Source organism: Mandrillus leucophaeus, unplaced genomic scaffold (genome assembly GCF_000951045.1).
Source record: "Mandrillus leucophaeus isolate KB7577 unplaced genomic scaffold, Mleu.le_1.0 Scaffold616, whole genome shotgun sequence".
NCBI classification, from domain to species: Eukaryota; Metazoa; Chordata; class Mammalia; order Primates; family Cercopithecidae; genus Mandrillus; species Mandrillus leucophaeus.
Window position 1 is genome coordinate 1758301 of NW_012106653.1, and position 19301 is coordinate 1777601.

At 39.9% G+C, this 19301-nt stretch overlaps 1 protein-coding gene across 7 annotated transcripts in view; it reads left to right on the forward strand.

Annotated features, from left to right (window-relative positions):
* EYA1 (EYA transcriptional coactivator and phosphatase 1) overlaps nt 1–19301 on the forward strand; it is a 346385-nt gene that overhangs the window by 309959 nt on the left and 17125 nt on the right. For all 7 annotated transcript variants that reach the window (XM_012000091.1, XM_012000093.1, XM_012000094.1 and 4 more), the window contains 4 exons: nt 16594–16652; nt 16765–16925; nt 17883–17997; nt 18103–18224. In XM_012000091.1, the coding sequence (XP_011855481.1) occupies nt 16594–16652; nt 16765–16925; nt 17883–17997; nt 18103–18224 (457 nt within the window). The remainder of the gene's footprint in view (nt 1–16593; nt 16653–16764; nt 16926–17882; nt 17998–18102; nt 18225–19301) is intronic.

Here is a 19301-nt window from a genome sequence, read left to right on the forward strand (position 1 = left end):
CCTCAGCCTCCCAAGTAGCTGGGACTACAGGCACCTGCCACCATGCCTGGCTAATTTTTTGTATTTTTAGTAGAGATGGGGTTTCACCATGTTAGCCACAATAGTCTCGATCTCCTGACCTCGTGATCCACCTGCTTCGGCCTCCCAAAGTGCTGGGACTACAGGCATGAGACACCGCGGGCAGCAGATAACAAAGGATTTCTATTATTAAAAATGATACAAAAATAATTTCAACAATAAAAACTGATTTATCTATAGATAGTAGGATGAGAGAAATTTTCTGTTTTTACTTTCTATATATAATGTTTCTTATAATTAGGAAAATGCTGAATGTAATCATGGCTCTCTTATTCTAGCCTGACCCAAAGCCCTGTGTTGTTTATGTGGTTTGTTAGCTTGCAGTTCTAGAGACACCAGAGGTGGAACTGATGAATTCATTCATGAGGGCCCCCTTTGTGCCTCAATTTCCCATCTATAAAACTGGATGACGATATACCTCATTGGGTCAGTGTAAGAACTGCATGAGTTAATATCTGTTAAGTATGTAGAACTAGCACTGGCTCGCAGGAAGCACTAAGGAAGTCTATGCTGCTGTTATTGTTTGTTGAGTGTCTTCTACATGAATAATGCTGGGCCAAGCCTTGTAAGGCTGTAGAGGAAGAAGGGAGAGTGACTTAAGGAGGGACTAGGGAATGAAGGGCATGAGACAAAAAGTGGTTTGCTGCCAAATTCTCATGTAGAATTCCAACAGAAATCACACCAGACACACCAAAAAAAAAAATCTCTCAGTGGCGAATGACCCTGCTCCAGGGAGATCACAGAATACTTCTTCGGCTCCATCCTTATTCATGGGCTCCTCCCACCCCCAGTTGCATGCGGGGAGGTGTGCTGTTGGCAGTTAAGTAGCTACTGTATCTGGTTCCCATCACAGTGTGCTGTCCTTCATAGAAAATGAGGATGCTGGCTTCATGTCAAAAAGACACATGTTTCCTTGGTTGTGCTGATAAATGTCCTTTTACTCGTTGTCTTCCTACCTCTTGTTTTGAAGGATGGCTCATGGAACTTGCTGCTGGTGTCGCGGCATGCAGCAGAGCCTGGCTGGGTATGAAGTCACTGTGGAGCAGAGCCTCCCCTTCTCAGGCCGCTGGGACTGTGGAGCAGAGCCTCCCCTTCTCAGGCCGCTGGGACTGTGGAGCAGAGCCTCCCCTTTTCAGGCCGCTGGGACTGACAGCTCAGGCTGCTGGGCCTCCTTAGTGAAGTAGGAGGCAGGGGGCAGCAGGCCTTAGGGAAACTTTTCTCACGTCAGTACGACTCTTATTCTCCATCAACACTGGGAATTCAGTCTTATTACCTGCAGTTTACACATGCGGAAAATTGAAGGGAGGTGGTTGTTGCCCAAAGCCACTTGGTTAGGTGATGGTAAAGCTGAGGTTGAAACTCAGGTTTTCTTTTGCAAATATCATTGCACAAAACCTTTCTAGCCACGTCAGAGAACGTGACTATTCCTTTTTAGCAAAGGAAAAGAAGTCAGTAACACCTTGCTGCTGACACACAAGGATGCTGTGGAGCGGGGCCTAATAACTGGATGGGGCTTTCTTGACTGCATTCTTTCAGAGCTTTCTTCCTCGCTGTGTCTTACAAACCTGCAAGCCATAGTTGCCCAGGCAACCTAAAATATATTTTGGAAATGTTGAGAGGTAGGTCAGTAGATAGACAGAGTAGATAGACAGAGTAGATAGACAGAGTAGATAGACAGACAGACATGTTGTTGTAATGAATAACGATAAAATAATATTTGAGTAGCCCCTACATTACAGACTAAAAAGAGCTACTTTGTGCTGAATGTCCTCTTGCTCGCTCTATTCTGGACACTAGCTAGGCACTGAGGATAAAATATGAAATACATTTTTAGCCCTCAAGGAGCCCAGATACTGGGTAGAAAACAGAAAAGTGAAATAATAATTCCATCACAGCAATGATGGAGATATCTCTGGTCATTAGCTAGAGTCTGAGAGATGGGATGGCTATCCCAGATTGGGGAGAGCTGGCAAGGCAGAGTGTTGGAGCAGAGACTTCACCATGAAGAAACACTGAGCTTGAGAGAGCGTGGCATTTAGGAACAGAGCCTGTTAGGTGTAAAGCACAGAACACACAGAGAGTGCTTGCGAGATGAGAAAATGGAAAGAAAGACAGGAGCAATGTCATGAAAGATTTCGCACGCTCTGCTGAGGAAGTTGGATTTTACAGTGGATGCCAAGGGTAGTCAGTAAAGAACTCACAGCACTACCAAGGAGATGAGTTGTATTGTCAAGTCAAAGGTGTCAATAATGTAAATGAGAAATCAGCAGCGTTTGTTCGTGGAGACAGAGAACAGGGGCTGATGTGAAAGCTCCTGAGAAAGTAATCTGGGTAGGATTTGCAGATCTATTCAGTATAACAATTCAGTGAGCCAGACTCTTAGTTTCTGGCTTGAGCAATAAGGTAGAGATAGAAAGCCCAGAAGAATGATCTGGCTCCAGAAGGAAAATGCTGAATTCGGATTTGAGATATTGAGCCTGCAGTGTGTATTGGACACACAAGTGGAGTTCAGTGAGCAGGTGTATGTACAGATCAGCAGCTCAGAAAACAGAATCAAGCTGGAAGCCATCATTTCTGATATCAGTTAAGATTTCCCAAAAAGAATATATTGAATGAAAAAGAAGAGTCATATCTTAGTTTAGAAACACAGAATCCAAATATGTATTGAAAATTCCAGATTCAGAAAATTAAATTATTTATGTGAGGCAACTGTGGCCATTTGGAGCAGCAGTTATTCCAACAGGCTGTTAATTAACCTGTCTGTGAAACTGGCTTCCTACTTTTGCCATGGTCTCTCTATTCTGTTGGGTGCAACAACCAGGAACAGTGTGGTCTGAAGGGAGAATGAACACAGATGGAGAGACCTGGGTTCAGTCCTGGCTTCTTGCTAATGTGTGACCTCCACACAGTCAACCCTGACAGGCTTCAGAGAGGGTGACAGGTAGGTGTGGAGTTAAGGGAGACAACAGAATCTGGAGCCCCTGGCCGGTGCCTGCCGCATGTTGGTGCCTCAGTGAATAATGGAGTGTCTTCCTTTCTTGATGAATGGAAATACTTCAGCACTCACACAGTCTGCTGGATTGCTTCGGTTTATTTTAAAGTCGTGTGAAATTGACCTGTCAGTGTCACCTATGACAGGCTATTGGTTTAGATCTTAGATTTTGACAGGTGCTTGCTAATCTTCAATCTGTGAGAGAGTCACTGCTTTGTAAAGCCAGCTTTTCCTCAGTTACCTTCATAGGAAGTTTGCTTAGTAGAGAAAGGAATTCAAGGTGCCCTTAGACTTTTTAAAAAATTTTTTAAGATTGAATAGTGCAAGAGAAGGCCTGTATGCCTGTAACTTCAACTTCCCCAAAATGTGTTTAAGTTGCTGTCCCTGGAGACTTCTCCCATTTCAGTGCAGTACAATAGGGCCTCTATCTGGGCTCAGTTCAGTATTCTAACAGCATTTCTAAAGAAAGGCTTTCTAAATACTGGATCCTTCTTAATTGTGTGCTACTCCTTCGTAAGGCAGGTGGAGGGTCAGGGTATGGGGAGAGCATGTTGCTTTTGATCAACATTATTTTATAATGTTTTGCTTCTTCAGAAATAATCAACTAAGAATTAACTTCTGGAATTGGTATTTTGTCAGAAAGTTAAATGGAACTCTTCTGTCCAAGATATCATCCTTTTCAATTGGTAGGAGACAGCGTGGACTGGAAGAATATTGACAGTGGTTACTTCTGAGGGATGGAATTGGAGATGAATTCTTTTATATGTTTTTTAGTACTGCGTGGATTTTCTACATTAGTATGTATCATTTTATAATCAACATAATTTATTTCCACAAACTAACTTCAATGACACTTCAGTGACAAAATGCACTAACATTATTAACTTCTGATTGGGTCATCGATTCTTTCATAATCAAATCCTGTCACTCAGATAACCTAGAAGGTTTCAGTCTATGATATCTATGTGCTTGGTCCAGTGTTAGAAAATAAGTAGGAAGAAAAAGATATGTAAAAGATGGTCTCTTTTTCAAAGAGTTTATCTGGTAGTGTACACAGAAGTTGTCTGTGTAAGTCTTTGTTTGCTTTGCATCAAATGCAGAGTTTTCAGGAGAATTGGAAAGAACATGAAATACACATGGCATAAAGACTGACAGCTGGTAGGCTGTCAATAATGGTAATTATTATTGAGACAGTGGGTTGCAGAGAGTATGTCAGGGATAGAGAAGGGAAAGAAACCAATAAAAACTTAATGGAGGAGCCTTGCCTTAAGGGAGAGAGAAGGCATTCCAGCAAGCAGTAGACACAGCTATTGTCTGGTGCAGGGAGGCAGCGGAGGCCGGGCCGGTGGAGACTGGCCTGTCTTGGGCAGGCTGTTCATGATAGAATGTGAGGGATGCGCACATTGGTAAGGTTAGGGCTCATTATAGAGGCCCTTGAATGCTCAATTGCATAGAAATATATTAAGTGTTTCCAATTTAATTTTCTAATACATCTATTGAGGGAGATGGACTGAAACAGGAGTAAAACATATTGCCTGTCTCCCCTTCCCCTAGATGCTTTTGCTCTTCGTTGGAGACTGCATTGCCTGGAAGAGCAAAACCTGCTTTCAGAAAAATGTATCTGAATATGCTGCCCAGGGTGGGTTGGAAGAGGAAGGGCTTTACAAGAATCTAGTATCTTCCCTGACAGAAAATCATAGTGACTGTCAATGTACCCTTTCTCTCTAGCCACTCCCCATGTTTAAAACCATAAAGGCAAGATCTGTATCTCATTTATTTTTGTGTGTGTGGTGCCTGGAATAGAAATAGGTGTTCAGTCCTTATTAGTTGAATGCATGAGAAAATGAATGAAAGAATCGAGAACATGTGGCTATGTATTTTCTAGTGACACTGCTACAATTTAATATATAACACATATAATACTCATGCTATTCTAATGATACATAATATTTTCCTGAATAACATATAAACAACCAAAGCATGATTATTTATAGCTCTAAATTATACTTCTTGAGAAAAGGGGTATTTTTATAGGGAGCGAAAATATGAGTATAGACAACACTTTCCCTTTTTTTTTTTTCCCTTTCAGGCAGCCAACTCCATTTCCCCTTTTAACACCCAGTGATTTGGGGGCAGGCATACCAGGGCTCCCCATGCTAGAAGAAATTTACCTCATAGTGCAGTTCACACTGAGGCAATGGAGCTTAAACAGTTCACTCTTACCTGAAGTCTTTGTCTTACAAAAGAAGATTCAGAAGGGATGATTTTGTGTGGTGGAATTTCAGACCCATGGATTCTTAGAAGAGAGAATTTTTGAGTAGGAAAGTGCCCCTCGAGGTCCTCTCTCGCCGCCGGGGACTGACAGTGAGGAAGGTGATGATGGAACCCTTCCTGCAGCTCACAGGGAACTGCTTTTTTAAAAAGGCCTATGTCCGGTTCTGCATATTTTTCTTTCTGGAGTCAGTAATAATTACGTGGCAGAGAAAATCAGCTTGGAAAAATCTTTATTAGCTTATTGACTAAGGATGTGATTGGGCCTGATTTGTTCTGAGCTATGTGTTCTTTTATGCAAAATTGAGTGTTTCTTACTATTAGAAAATTATCTGGCAGTATAAGTTAAGTGAAGTTCATAAATTAGTCTCTTTTAAACTTTCAAAATTTCAACCCCACCCTGACCCCTGCAAAAGAAAAAGGCATTTAAAAAGGTTAATTACATGAAAATATTTCTTTACAAAATGCATTGACATATGGTTTGTAGTTAAATAAAGATGAATCTATACACATGTAATGGCATTGAACAGGAACTAATATTTGTTGCAAATGATTTTAGAAGGAGTGGAAAATTGCTCCAGAAAAATACACACACACACACACACACACACACACACTCTCTTCCTTAATGTATGACTTGTTTAATATTAGAGCTTATAGTTCATTGTTTTATATGAGCAAAACAAATACTTTTGTGCAAATGAAAGCTCTAGTTAAATGCTTTGTGAATAAATTGGTATCCAATTCACTTTCTGCAAATGGCCATGAAAGTTAAAAGAAAGCCATTGCAGAAAAGGATGAAAGTTCTCTCGGTCTGAATATTTTTCCATGCTTCTGGCAGCAAGTTTGCAATAAAAAGAATGATTTTTATGAGATTGTGATTATTCACAGCAAGCCTAGAGTTGGTGTCACTATGAAAAATTCTTCTTCAGTAGATTCTCTCAGCAGGAATAATAGATCTAAAAGAAAGGAAACAGGAGTTACAAAGAACACTGACTGTTGCCAGTGACAAATTATGTTTGCAAAAATGATGAGCAAGCCTGTTGAAAATTGAGAAATAAGTTCAGCAGTAAATCAAAGGCTCATTCTTAAGAGTAGTTCTGAGTTGCTGTTCCAAAAAAATGATATTTATATTAGATGTGTGCTGAGTTTTTTTAATGTTCTGAATGATAATTAGTTTACACATTAATTCAGCCTTTAGTCTTTTATCTTCATACTTTGTTATATACCATTTGAAATGTGTAATATTTTGATGATAAAATTGTACAATATAATTTGGCATTATCAGCAAACATTAATGCATTGCCCTGTGTTGTATATGGAGGTTTGCACTGGTCCTGATACAAATTTGTAAAATGCTATATTCTCTTAAATTAACTGAACCATAAATGAAGCTGTGCATTTGGGCATAACCTTTTGTGTACAACATCAGCGGTAGGGACATAGAATGCATTGAAATACCTCTTACTATCGCATAAAACATAACTTAATAAAAGACGGATCTTGTACTAGATAGTATTTATTGTATACTTTTAAAAAAGCAAAGAAAATTACAAGTATCGATATCATTAGATCAAATGTAATATATGCTATAATTATCTTTTAATTATCTTTATATTAAAACTGTTCAACACTGGGTCTCTAAAGGTAATGGATTAGCTAATGGATTAAATAAGCTCATTTTGTTTAAAAGTTTATTTTCAATTCTTTCTGGCTTTCATTAAGTGAGACTTTCTTTTCCTCACCCTAAGGTTGAGAGTGTGAATAAAGACAAATATATTTAATATCATGTGGTAAAGAAGGCATTCATGGTGAGAAAGAAGGAACTCTAAGCACAGTGAAACTGACATATCATATTTATTAACATTGTACTCACTAAGAAGGAGCTATCTTCATGTGATACCTTTGAGATTCTATAAGCCACACGCTAAAGTGATATAATGATGTCTTATTTTTTTAATCAGCACATTTTAAAAGGGATTAATATTATAAGAAAATATCAAAACTTTGAAAAGCATGTGTTCATGCTTTCTTCTAGTTATTAATAAATTTGGGAGTCCTGGAAGCCTTTCCTTAGTGATCTCAAATATTTATTTATGCATGTGCCAGATATAGCTTAAGCACTTCAATTTATTTTTTATCTTAACATACCATCTTCAGGAACTTTCAGTAAAGACTTTATTCTCTAAATAGTTTATGAATATTAGTATAAATAGAATCAGATCAAAATAGCTAATATCTTACCTTTGTTGAAACTTCTGTAATTCAAATCTTGTGTTTCTAATGCAAGCACTTACGTCTTCTAGCTAATAGAAACATAATTCTAGTAAAATCTCTCTCACTTAGATAATCTCTAAAGGATATTATAACATTAAGTATATTAAGACACCGTTTTTGTTTGTAAATGCCATATGTGTGTTCACAAGTTGCATCTTATTGCTACCTTTCGAAAATAGATGCTGAAATTCCTCTTTTTGGTTTCTGAAATTTGAAATTTTTTTCTTTTCCCATTGGCTTGTATAGTTGTGTCATCCTATTCCTATCATAACACATACAGATATTTAAATATTGACTTAACATATGTGTTGGCACCAATAGTATTCTGAGTAGATAGAGTGGGAATTAAAAGATACATTGTCCAGGTATGTTTTAATTCCTTAACTTACAATTCCCAAAACTGCCAGACAGAATGGGGCCAATTTCAAAACTCCTTTTGTATTTTATCACTTGTGCCTTAGCCATAGGTATCTGCACCTTTTTTTTTTTTTTTTTTTTCTTTTTCCTGCAAGGAAGCATTATGGTGGGAAGGCCAGGGAAATAGGAGGTCACCAGGTGCACCCTAGACAGAGATGACAGACAGGGTCTGCCAGCAATTGCCAGTGTGGAGAGGCTACAAACCACATGCCCTCCCCATCTCCAGGAGTCAAGGGCTTCCAGAGAGTCCATGATGGTGAAGCTGGGCAGAAGAATGCCTAGCAGCGCTTGAGCTCTCCATGAGATCTATTTGAAAGTGCAGTGAGGGCTTGGACATGCCCTTAGAAAGCAGAATGGAATCATGCTGTTCTGCATCAGTAACTATAAATACTCAGTACATCAGTTGGGCAGTCTCCTCTTTACAGAGAAAAACATGCAAGTAAAGACATGGTTCCTGCAAATTTACTAATTCGTAGACAGAATGTCTACCACGGAGCCTAGACTTGATGTACCAAATCAAATTGTCAGCTAGTTGGAAGGCGGTTTCTTCAAATCTGTCCCATCAATTGCCTTCTTCCTTGACTACCCCTCTCCATCCTTAGAACTTCTAAATCATAGAGAAGTTTGGAAGATGTCCCATTTTACTTAGTTTTTCAAATTAGTTATGAAAATATCTGAGAGTTGGGAGTTATATCAAAAAACCACCATGGATACCATTCCCTAAAAACCTTGGTAACTCAAACACTGGTCACCACCATGGAGACCATTCCCCAAAAACCTTTGTAACTCAAACACTTTACTGTAATTACACAGTAAAGCCAACTGTGTAATTTAGTTTTCTGTGAGAAAGATGGTAGTATGGATAGGTCCACAGACAGATATGCATTCTTTTATAAGTGCTGCTAATGGCTTGACAAAATTAGCTTTCAGACAATTCGTGTGAGTTTGTCACTGAAGTACTAGAACTACCCATGTCCCATGTAGAAATAAACATTTTCACGTTTAGAAATAAGAGGAATACTTCTCTTTAGTGACCTATAGATGTCAAAGGTATCAAGCAAGTATCTAAATTGCTCAACAGGGAAGTCAGAGCCATGGATGTAATTGCTTAATGATGGATAAGAGGGAACAGAGAACCCAGTGATCACTTCCTCTGCCTTGGCCAGCTCCGGCTGGTCTCAGTAAGCACACTGATGTAAAGATACAATGAAAACAGCTAGTTCTCTGCTGACTTTTATCCTTCCATTTTTGCTTTGTAAAGTATTGAAAGTATTGAAACAATTAGTTGGCAGTATGGCGCCAGTTTCCTCCTGGTAAATTTGGAACTTTGAGGAAACTATAGCCATGATCAGCAGGATTTGGGCTTGTATAACTCAACTTCTTCAAAGACACATGGTAACTTTTTCATATTGTTCCTTTTCACAACATGCAAACTGCCTCATAGTCTTCCTAGAGTCTCTGTTTATTCAAGGACTTCAGGTTTACTCTGAGTTTCTGTTTCAAGTTTCATGTTCAGAAGTATAGAGCATCAGTGTCCTAGCTATTACATCACTTTGTTGGCACAGATAATAAGGCTCATTATAACTGTCTTAATTCTCTTTATTAATTTTCCTAAACTAGCTTGAACTGTATGGTGTATTTTTACATAATTATGGTACAAGTGAAAGGCTTGGGGAGAAAGTACAAGTACTACAGTATCAAAGCAGAATAAATATTTGCAGAAAAATTCTGCCATAACTTAATATTTTGCATATGAGCCTCTGTACAAAATCTGAGTTATTCCCGGGGATTGGGCCAAAAGAACATGTCTGTGGCCCAGCCCTAGAAGGCCAGAGATGATGATGGATCAGAAAAAGGTCAGCTTGAGTCTTGATGCCAAGAATAATGACAGAAGGGACTAAAAAGGCAGAATAACAGTGCAACCAGAGTTCTAAGAGTGAATGGGCATTCGCCGCATGGCTGTGAGATCGTGCCCCGTGTGGCTTTCTGCCCACTCCCTATACCTACTCCAGAACTGGGATTCAGGGCTTCATGTGTTGGCAGTTTCCCCAGCCATCCATGTGAGCATTTTATAATCCAGCTCCATGAGTAGTTAGATGACTGTGAGCTGAGGGCCAGCAGTAACTGAAGCTGCTAATTTTATTTATTTTACTCCTCTGTGAAGCACAGGTGGTGTCACATAAGGGGAAGGCTGACGAGGGTAAACCATGGTCATTTCAATTTTGGTATTTACTGAAAGATGCTTGTAGGATCCTGTTGTGGAACAGCAGAGGTTTGCAGGCTGACAACTGCGGGCACAACACCGCACCTCTGGTGCCATCTACCCTCTTTTCAGTTTCCCCTGCTGTGACGGTGGCCTAATCTGTTTTCCTGGTCCTCAGCTTTCCTGCTTAGGACATGCTGTGGCAGTGTGACATGCTAAAAACCTATGCTCCCACCACCTACAGTTGTACTCTCTACCCTCCACGCCTGGCAGAGACCCAATTACCACAGTGGCTCTCCCTCCAGGAGCGTTTTCCTCTGACGTGCCAGTCATTTAAAGGCCTGCTGATGACATGAAGGGTTGGGGCTTGTGCTGTAGGATGAAGGACCCACATCCATGCTCCAGACAGACCACAGACACAGAGCACAGGTCAGAGTGGGGCAGACAGAGCTGGAGTCCCCTAAGCTCAAAGCAGCCGAGAAGCCCCAAAGGACCTAGGTCATGACCAGTGTCTAGAGTGAGCAGTTGTCTACAATGTGTGAAATTGAGGAGCCTGGGAAGAAATGGCGAGTTGAGGGTCGAAGACATATGCATCGCAGCATTTATCTCACATTATTTAGCTTTTCTGAATCTTTATTTTTCATATCTGTAAAATGAGTTGTAACATTAAATACTATTGCATTTTCACTATAAATTCAACTGAAGAATGAGGAGTCTAAGTGAGAGAAACTGAGCGCCTGCCTCTGCAGGAACTCCACAATAAGTGTAAGGTATGCCTTCTGCAGAAGCCATTGCTGTGGGGGAAGGAAGAATATCCTCTACAAGGGATACAAAGTGCCAAGATGTGGCACTTTGGTAGTCAGGTATCAAGGGGTGATGCATCTCTGGTATCTTGGGACTTCTGAAGAGAGAGAGACCAACCTCAGGCTGGCAGCAGGGGGCTGGATGCGTTACCAATACCCAAGCTTGGTAATTGATTGTAACATTTTTCTAGTGGAGGATAATCGCAACTTTGCCTTGCACTGGCGCTAGTTCTTCCACGTAATCTCTCTGTGCTATGTGACTGTTACCAGTGGCAAATATCTGAGTCACAGGGCACCATATATGTTACCAGCGGAAGGTATCTGAGTTACCAGCAGTGAATCCCTATGGTCTGGAGCAACCTCAATTCTTACCTCCTCAGAAGAAAGAATTCAACTGGGGGGCATGAGGCAGAAAAAGAGACTGGGGCAAGTTTCAGAGCAGGAGTGGAAGTTTTCTGAAAAAGGCTTTAGAACAGGAAAAAAGAAAACTGTGCTTGGAAGAGACCCAAGCAGGCATCTTGGTCAAGCGCAGTGTTATCCTTGAACCTAGGACTTTATATGCTCGCCCCGTTCCCCTGTGTCTTCCTTTAGGGTGGGCTGCCCGCATGCGCATTGCCCCCCTTACCCTTGGGAAGTGAACCTATGCAGTGTGTTTAGGAAGCTTCACGCATGCCTATCTGAGGCTCTCTTTCCTTTACCAGTGGAGTGCCCCCAGAAGGCCATACTCTGCCATTAGATCTCGTAATGTGCATGCCTGGGGAAATTGCCTCTCCCTGGTGCCTGCATTCAGTTAAGACTTAGTACAACAGGTGTGGACCATCAGGAAACGGCCTCTCCCTGGCACTGGCTGCCAATTTATCACTGTTAGAGAGACGATGTGATAATTACCAAACCATCACCCGACATTCCTAGTGGGTGGGGGAGAGCCCTCTCCTGCCCCCGCTCATGCCTAACTACCTGTATGTGAAAATTGGCTACATAGAAATGTTGATTATATATTCCTCTACTGCCGACTTGTTTCTGAGCCCTTATGCATACACGTTGCTGAATTTGACATCCCTTTGGGAAAGCCATTAACAAAAAATTACTCTTTTCCCACGTCTTGATCCCTTTCCAACTCTCATATCAGTTCTCACATCTGTGACTTGGGGGTGGAAGAAACATGTCTTCAAGAAGCTTCCCCTCACCTCTCTGAGACCTGGTCACCAAGCCCTCAGGGTTCCTTTGTACCTTCCCCACCCCACCCCACTGCCATTTGAAGGTAGAGGTCCAGCATGGATAGTCTGGGACCAAAAAGCTGTTTTGTTCCTGTCACCACAGTTCAGTTGTTAGCAGCCATCTCCAGTAGGCCACCATTTTATCGGTTTGATTGCTTCAATCACAAAAGCCACAAGGACAAGTGGTGGACCAGGCTGTCCCTCCTGATCTAGCAAAATATAATTTTAATTCTTCAGACTTTTGCAACTCTCTTTGGCTAAATAGAATGCAGGACAATGCTCATTTGGATCCTACAGAAGTTCTGCAGGATTTACCATGATTTTAATTAACTTATCACATGTGTAGTTAGTTAACTTCTCTCTTTCCCTCATAACCGTGTAAGTGCCTTGAGGGCAAGGACTGATAATTTGTCCCCTGCTTCCCTGGCAAAGCCTGCTCATTGCTGGGATCTGCAGACACAGGGAATTCTTCCCCTCCTCTGCCCTCTCCTGGCTCCTTCCTCCTACCTCCTTACCCCAGGGTTCTCCTGCCTCAGGGCCTTTGAACTTGCTCTTTCCTTTGCCTGGAAGGCTCTTTACCCCACACCCACTTGGCATTGCATTTCTCCCTCACATACTGTATTTTGTTGCCTTAGCACTTACCACTATCTAGCATATGTACATTTTACATGTTTTTTTGTTTGTGTGTCGCTCCCACTAGAATGTTAGTTTCAAGGCAGTAAGGACTTTTCTCTGTTGTATTAAGCGCTGTATCATTAGCATCTGGAACAGTACCTGGAACACAGCAGCCTCTTAATAATTTGACATGTGCATGAATGGCCACCTTTCTAAGCTAAGACAGCCGTGAGTTCACTGTGAGTGCAGAATCTTTCAGGAGTCCTTGAAATCACTACCTCTGTCTTCTCTGAGGTCCCAGGCCAGATCCCCAAACATAGCAGGGATCCCTTGGGCATCTCAAACCCTTCCACTGCAAATTAGCACATAAAATATGCTGAACTGGAGTGACCCCTAGAAATGTGAATGTTGTCCCAAGACTTGGATTCAATAATGATTTCGTCACCTTAAAAGTCTATCACATAATTTTGGTTGTGTATTTCCAAAGTTCATTTTCAGCACGTTTAGTCGGTTTTTGGAATAAAAACTTATTTTCCCATAGAATTATTTATGTTCTGTACCCTGTTGAACACCAAATTAGGGTTTTTAGGAATATATTTTGGCACCTGGAAATACATTAAGCTTCCATTTTTGTCTTTGTCAGCAGATTCTTCCAGGAGAGCTTTAAACCTGGTTGCTGCTGTTGGTTCACAGTGCCTAGAGCCCCTTCTGCCTAAGCCATGGACTCTGAAATCAGGCCCTGCACCCTCCCTCAGTTATCTCATTGACTGGGTTTAAAACAAATTTGGAAGCTAAAAGCAACCAAGTCCAGAAGGCAAAAATGAGAACCTAAAATTCGGCTCTAAAGAAGACAAAAAGCTAGAGAGATGGTGTCTGAGAAATGGGAAAGTTTCTCCCCATGGAAGAGGCTGAGTTTCAGGATATCTGATGGGAGGAGACTGCAGTTTCTCATTTAAGAGCTGATGGACTTACAACAGGTTAACACATTGTGCAGTTCTACTGTGGAATATTGCAGTATCTTAATATTCCTTATTCTTTTAGCAATTAAAATTGTTAATAAGCATTAAGATAGTAATATTATAGTTTCTCAAGATTTAAAACAATTTTTTAAAAACATACTTCCCAAGGCATTTTATGCCATTATTTGTAAGTTCCTACAAAGACACAGATAATGAACCCTCAGTAGGTATTTTATGTATTTGAAGTTTGTACAGTATAGTGTTTTTCAATTCATTAAGTGAAATAAGTAACAATTACATAGACACATTTTACAAAGATATTTTAATGATTTTTTTTTTCATTCCTGGAGGTGCCGATGAGGTCCCTTAGAGATTACTCTGGATTTTTAAATCTCTTTTAATTAAAATCATTCTACAAAAATTCTGATAAAGAATGAGGATTTCCTTGTTGTCACTACACCAAACCTTGCTTTAATCAATCAAGTCACTGTGAAGTGAGTTTGCTATCTGCAGGTAAAAGCTTGAAGGTGTTGACACTAAGAGCTAAGCTAGAGATTCAACAATACTTCAAATGAAGTCCTCAGTCTGGGAACAAAACGTTTTAAATGAAGCTGGCAGGAGAAAACAAATACAGGATGTGGAAGAACAATAGCAACAATGGAGTCGTTAACAGTTATTAGAGGATAACTGACTTCTCTGTTAGTAATGAAGATTTACAGCTAAATTAGTTTAAGAAAAGCGTCTTAACACTCTGCTTTTTCAAAAAACTCTTCACACCCTCAGAGGTAACCAGGGAATTCCAGGTCAGTTTTGATTCCTTGAATTAAATTCTTTTGAACATATATTTTCCTCTTCTACTAGTTCCTCAACTTCCTCCTCCTTTTTGTTCATTCTCCCAAGAGAGAAAATTTCTCCATCATGGCACTATGGCCTTCCCCTCTCCCCCAACCCCCAACGCTAACCACATGCTCTAAAGAAGTTTACCAACAACATAAAAATTGCATTTCTGGTTAAATATCAGAAATTTCTACTCACGATTTAGTATGTTGTTGAAAACACAAGCAATCATCATTCATCTTCTAAAATAAGATTAATAAATGAGAAGTTCCCAACCATGTTTTCCAAGAATGACCTGTTTTTAAAATGTTAAATTCACAGTCAGCATGTGAGGGCTCCTAGACTTGCTTTTCCTTTTCTCTTATCTGAGGTTATGGACCTCAGGAGAGCAGGGGAGGGTTACAAGGTCAAAGTCTTTTCCTCCTTGGAACTTGCTGCGTGCTGGGAGAGGGCTGCCTGGAAAATAGATGCTTTAGAGAAGAGGTTGGGGGTCACGATTTTAATTCTGTTAAGGAACAGCTGGTTTGAGTTTCTTTCCACTTCTATCTCCTCCTCCCTTCCTCACAAATCCGTGGAGAGAGAAGAGTTTGTTCAGAAGGAACCGGCAACATAAAAATATACCTTCTATTATTGTAGTGCTTTCCAAGTGTCATCTTCGTTATGAAGTTGAATCTAAGAGCTAGAGAGATGGGCTAGATTTTATAAAATTAACTCTATCTGAAACATGACCATATCTTCAGCCAAAAAGAACCTTTTAAAAAACAGGATGTGTGCCTGGAAATTTCTTTTAATAATATTTTTCAACTAAAACTTTAATGGAAATAAGTACAATAAAGGCCTCTAGTGTATTTGGAGCCTGACTGCAAAGAGAGGAACATGACTGAAAGATGAAAGCAGCCAAGTGGGGGTGTTAAGTTTCTGGACTAGAGTCCTTGTCTACCTCCAGGTTAATATGCCTTCTTCATTCATTCAACCAATGTTTATTGAGTGCCTGCTCTTCCCACAATTCGTCTGGGGATACGGTGGTTAAGATATATGGGTGCTCCGATATATCTGCAAACAGGTGCAGAAACGTTAACTGGGTCCAATAGAGCTTTAGTCTCTAAGTATGGCTTCCTATTCTAAGTAGTTTACACAGTTTGGGATTTAAAAATGAGATCTCTTCAAAATAACATGCCATAATAAACTCATAAATCCAACGAATATGTAATAATAGTAAAACAGCTAAAAATAACACTAAAAAAAAAAAAAAAAACCTAAACAGTAAAAAAGCACATGGTTTGATTATTTTTATTTAGGTTTTGAAGTCTCCCATGGTTTTTATCGTGCCCATGTGTACGTACACACACACACACACACACACACATAGAGCTAGAGAAAGAGAGAGAATAAAACTCACTTCTCTCAAATAAATGGAAACCAGTAACAGATTTTTTGTCTGAGCTCCTCAGCACACTGGCCTCGGGCTGTGTTGGTGTGTGGCTCAACAGCAATCAGAGGTCATAATTTCATTGGCAGTTAGCATCAGGTTTAATTTTTCTAGCATGTTACATTTACCAAAATGTCTGGTTTCAGTTATGCTTAGGCACTGACTGAATCAGCTCTGAGCAGCATGATGGCTTAAGGTACCTGAGGTTTATGGAACACATATGCTAATTGTTTTCAATCACTTTCCTTTCTAAACACAAAAATGTGTTTTCTGAAGCTGAATAACAGTAGTCCTTAACGACATTGCTTCTTTCTTATAGGAGAGGACCCTAAGTAGGTAAAAATGTCAATTTTACAAGACTGCCACCTACTGATTGAGATAGTTGAAAAACACTCCAATTAAGGTGCTTTAAAAAATATGGTTTTTCCAAAACAAAACAAAAAAAAATTAGGAGCTCTTAAAAAATTGACATGTATCATTTTAATCACATTTTAGGAATGTGACCAAGTCCATATAGATGATGTTTCTTCAGATGATAATGGACAGGACCTAAGGTGAGCACCCTTGAATGTGAAGTGACCATCTCCCTTTTATAGTTTAATTACTTACCTAATTAAGATGAACTTTCTGTTTGGTTAACTTTGGGCTTTTCTTGCATCTAAATAGCACGTATAACTTTGGAACAGATGGCTTTCCTGCTGCAGCAACCAGTGCTAATTTATGTTTGGCAACTGGTGTACGGGGCGGTGTGGACTGGATGAGAAAGTTGGCCTTCCGCTACAGACGGGTAAAAGAGATCTACAACACCTACAAAAATAATGTTGGAGGCAAGTGATTACCACCAGTATCTCAGCGGGTTAAGATAGTCTAAATACAATTCCAAAAGTACACTTTTGTGTCACACTGCTTTGAATATAATAGGTTTTTTTAGGGCAGTTTCATCTCACTGGCCATTATTCTGCTGTGATTTAGTGACAAATATTGGACAGGAGCCAGCTGCCCTGGCTATTCTAATCTAGTCCTGTTTCTGTTACTTTGTGATGTGACCTAGGGCAAGTTTCTTGACCTCTCCGACATTCAGCTGTCCTTTCACGGAAGGATTAGCATCCTTCGAAGAATTAGCAACCTCTGCCCAAATCACAAGATAGGTTGTAAATCTCCTTCTACCGGGTAAATACTTGGATTAGTTTGAATCTTTTGGCTTTGGTTCATAATGGCTTCAGCATGAAAATGGAATACAGTGACTTAATAATAAAAAGTTTAGGGATGAGGTTGGTTTCCTACATGGCTATAGGCAGATGCTGAAATGATGCTGTCCAGGAAGCCTGTGCCTTTCTTTGGATAAAGGCCTTTCTAGGTCAGTCCCTCCCCAGAGGTGACAAAATGAACACCAGTAGATCCAGCTTTATACTCTACCAGTAGTTTGGCACCTCCATGAGGGGAGGGAATCTATTATTTCCTAATAGATTCAGCAAAAGTTCCAAGACTGACTTCCACTGGCCAAGCGAATGCTGTACGCCTACCCTGGGAGCCAGAAGGTGGAGTCACCTCTGCCCAAACTACAGTTAGAGGAGTGTGAGAGAGTAGGTTTCCCAAAAAGAAGAGATGACTTCTATAACCAAACCAAATAAATACTTGTCAAATGAATGATACTATGTGAAAGATACTTTATACTATAAAGCTTGAGGCTAGTATTCACAGTACTCTTTAAATGTTAAGTATTTGTAAAGTCAAAGAAATATGTTGGTAAGGAAGTAGTTCATCATGTGCTTTTAAATCCTCAGGTCTGCTTGGTCCAGCTAAGAGGGAAGCCTGGCTGCAGTTGAGGGCCGAAATTGAAGCCCTGACCGACTCCTGGTTGACACTGGCCCTGAAAGCACTCTCGCTCATTCACTCCCGGTGAGGCTCTCTGCAGGGCCTTTGCCAGGAAATGGGCAATGCTCATGCTTGTTCATTTTGGAGATTTATTTTTCAACAGTCTTTTTTTTCTTTCTGTTCTCACAGGACAAACTGTGTGAATATTTTAGTAACAACTACTCAGCTCATCCCAGCACTGGCGAAAGTCCTGCTATATGGATTAGGAATTGTATTTCCTATCGAAAATATTTACAGTGCAACTAAAATAGGTGAGCTTTTTTTTTTTTTTCCTTTTTAACAATCGGCTCTTTTCCTTCAGGGTAATGAAAGGCAATAAATGAAACTTTTTTTCCAGAATGCTACATAGGTCAAAAAAAAATGCAAGAATAATTTAACCAATTTGCAAAACTGGATTTAGACATGAAAGAAACATAAAGCATAATACATGTAGCTGAAGTCACAAAATTTTCCTTGACTGGCTAATGTTAAGACAAGGGCATTTTACGTAGAGTAACAGCATTGATTCTGGATTATTATCATATTTGTATCCTTTTAGGCAACATTAACAAAAATATCTGATTTTCTAAGCTAAAACAAACAGCAAGATAAAATTATACAAAGTAGAAATGAAACAACTCTAATAACAGATTTCTTTATTACTAGAAATATTTTTGTTTTTAATTCAATACATATAATCAATTGAGTTTCCATTTTTGTTGGGGAGATTTAAAAGCTTCTTGCATGAAAGAAATATATTTGGGAGGAAAAGACTTATGAAATTTAGTTAGAATATAAATCAAGGCAGAATCAACATAGGGATAAAAAAAGACACGGTTCTTGTTCTCAAGGGAAGCAGACAGTTACATAATGACAATCCAATATGACACAAGAGAATGCAAAGGAGCATTTTTTTCGTTATCTACTAGATGCCCTGAACTGTACTAAGCATTTTACATTTAAAGTCAATTTTTATAATCTTTCCATTTTTCAAATGAGGAAACTAAAGCTCAGAGACTTAAGTAAATTGTTGTAGTCAGTAGCTCACAAACCCAAGCCTCAAGCCTCATGTTTCTCTGATTCCAAGGTCTAGACTCCTTGCTGTATCTTACAGGGTCCTACTGCTGCTAAGTGCTTAAATGTGCACATGGCTGAGGAAGCATTCACTCCCACTCAGGAAGAGGCAGAGTGTCTATGAAAGCTAAAGGGAAGAAATGACGTTTGAGCTGGGTATAGAAGAGCAAGTAAGAGTTCAACAGGTAGATGGGCTAGTGAGAACAATGCAAATGGACTGAGAAATTAAAATGTGTTCCCTGCTGAGGGACTTGTGAGTGGCCCTGGGTAGCTAG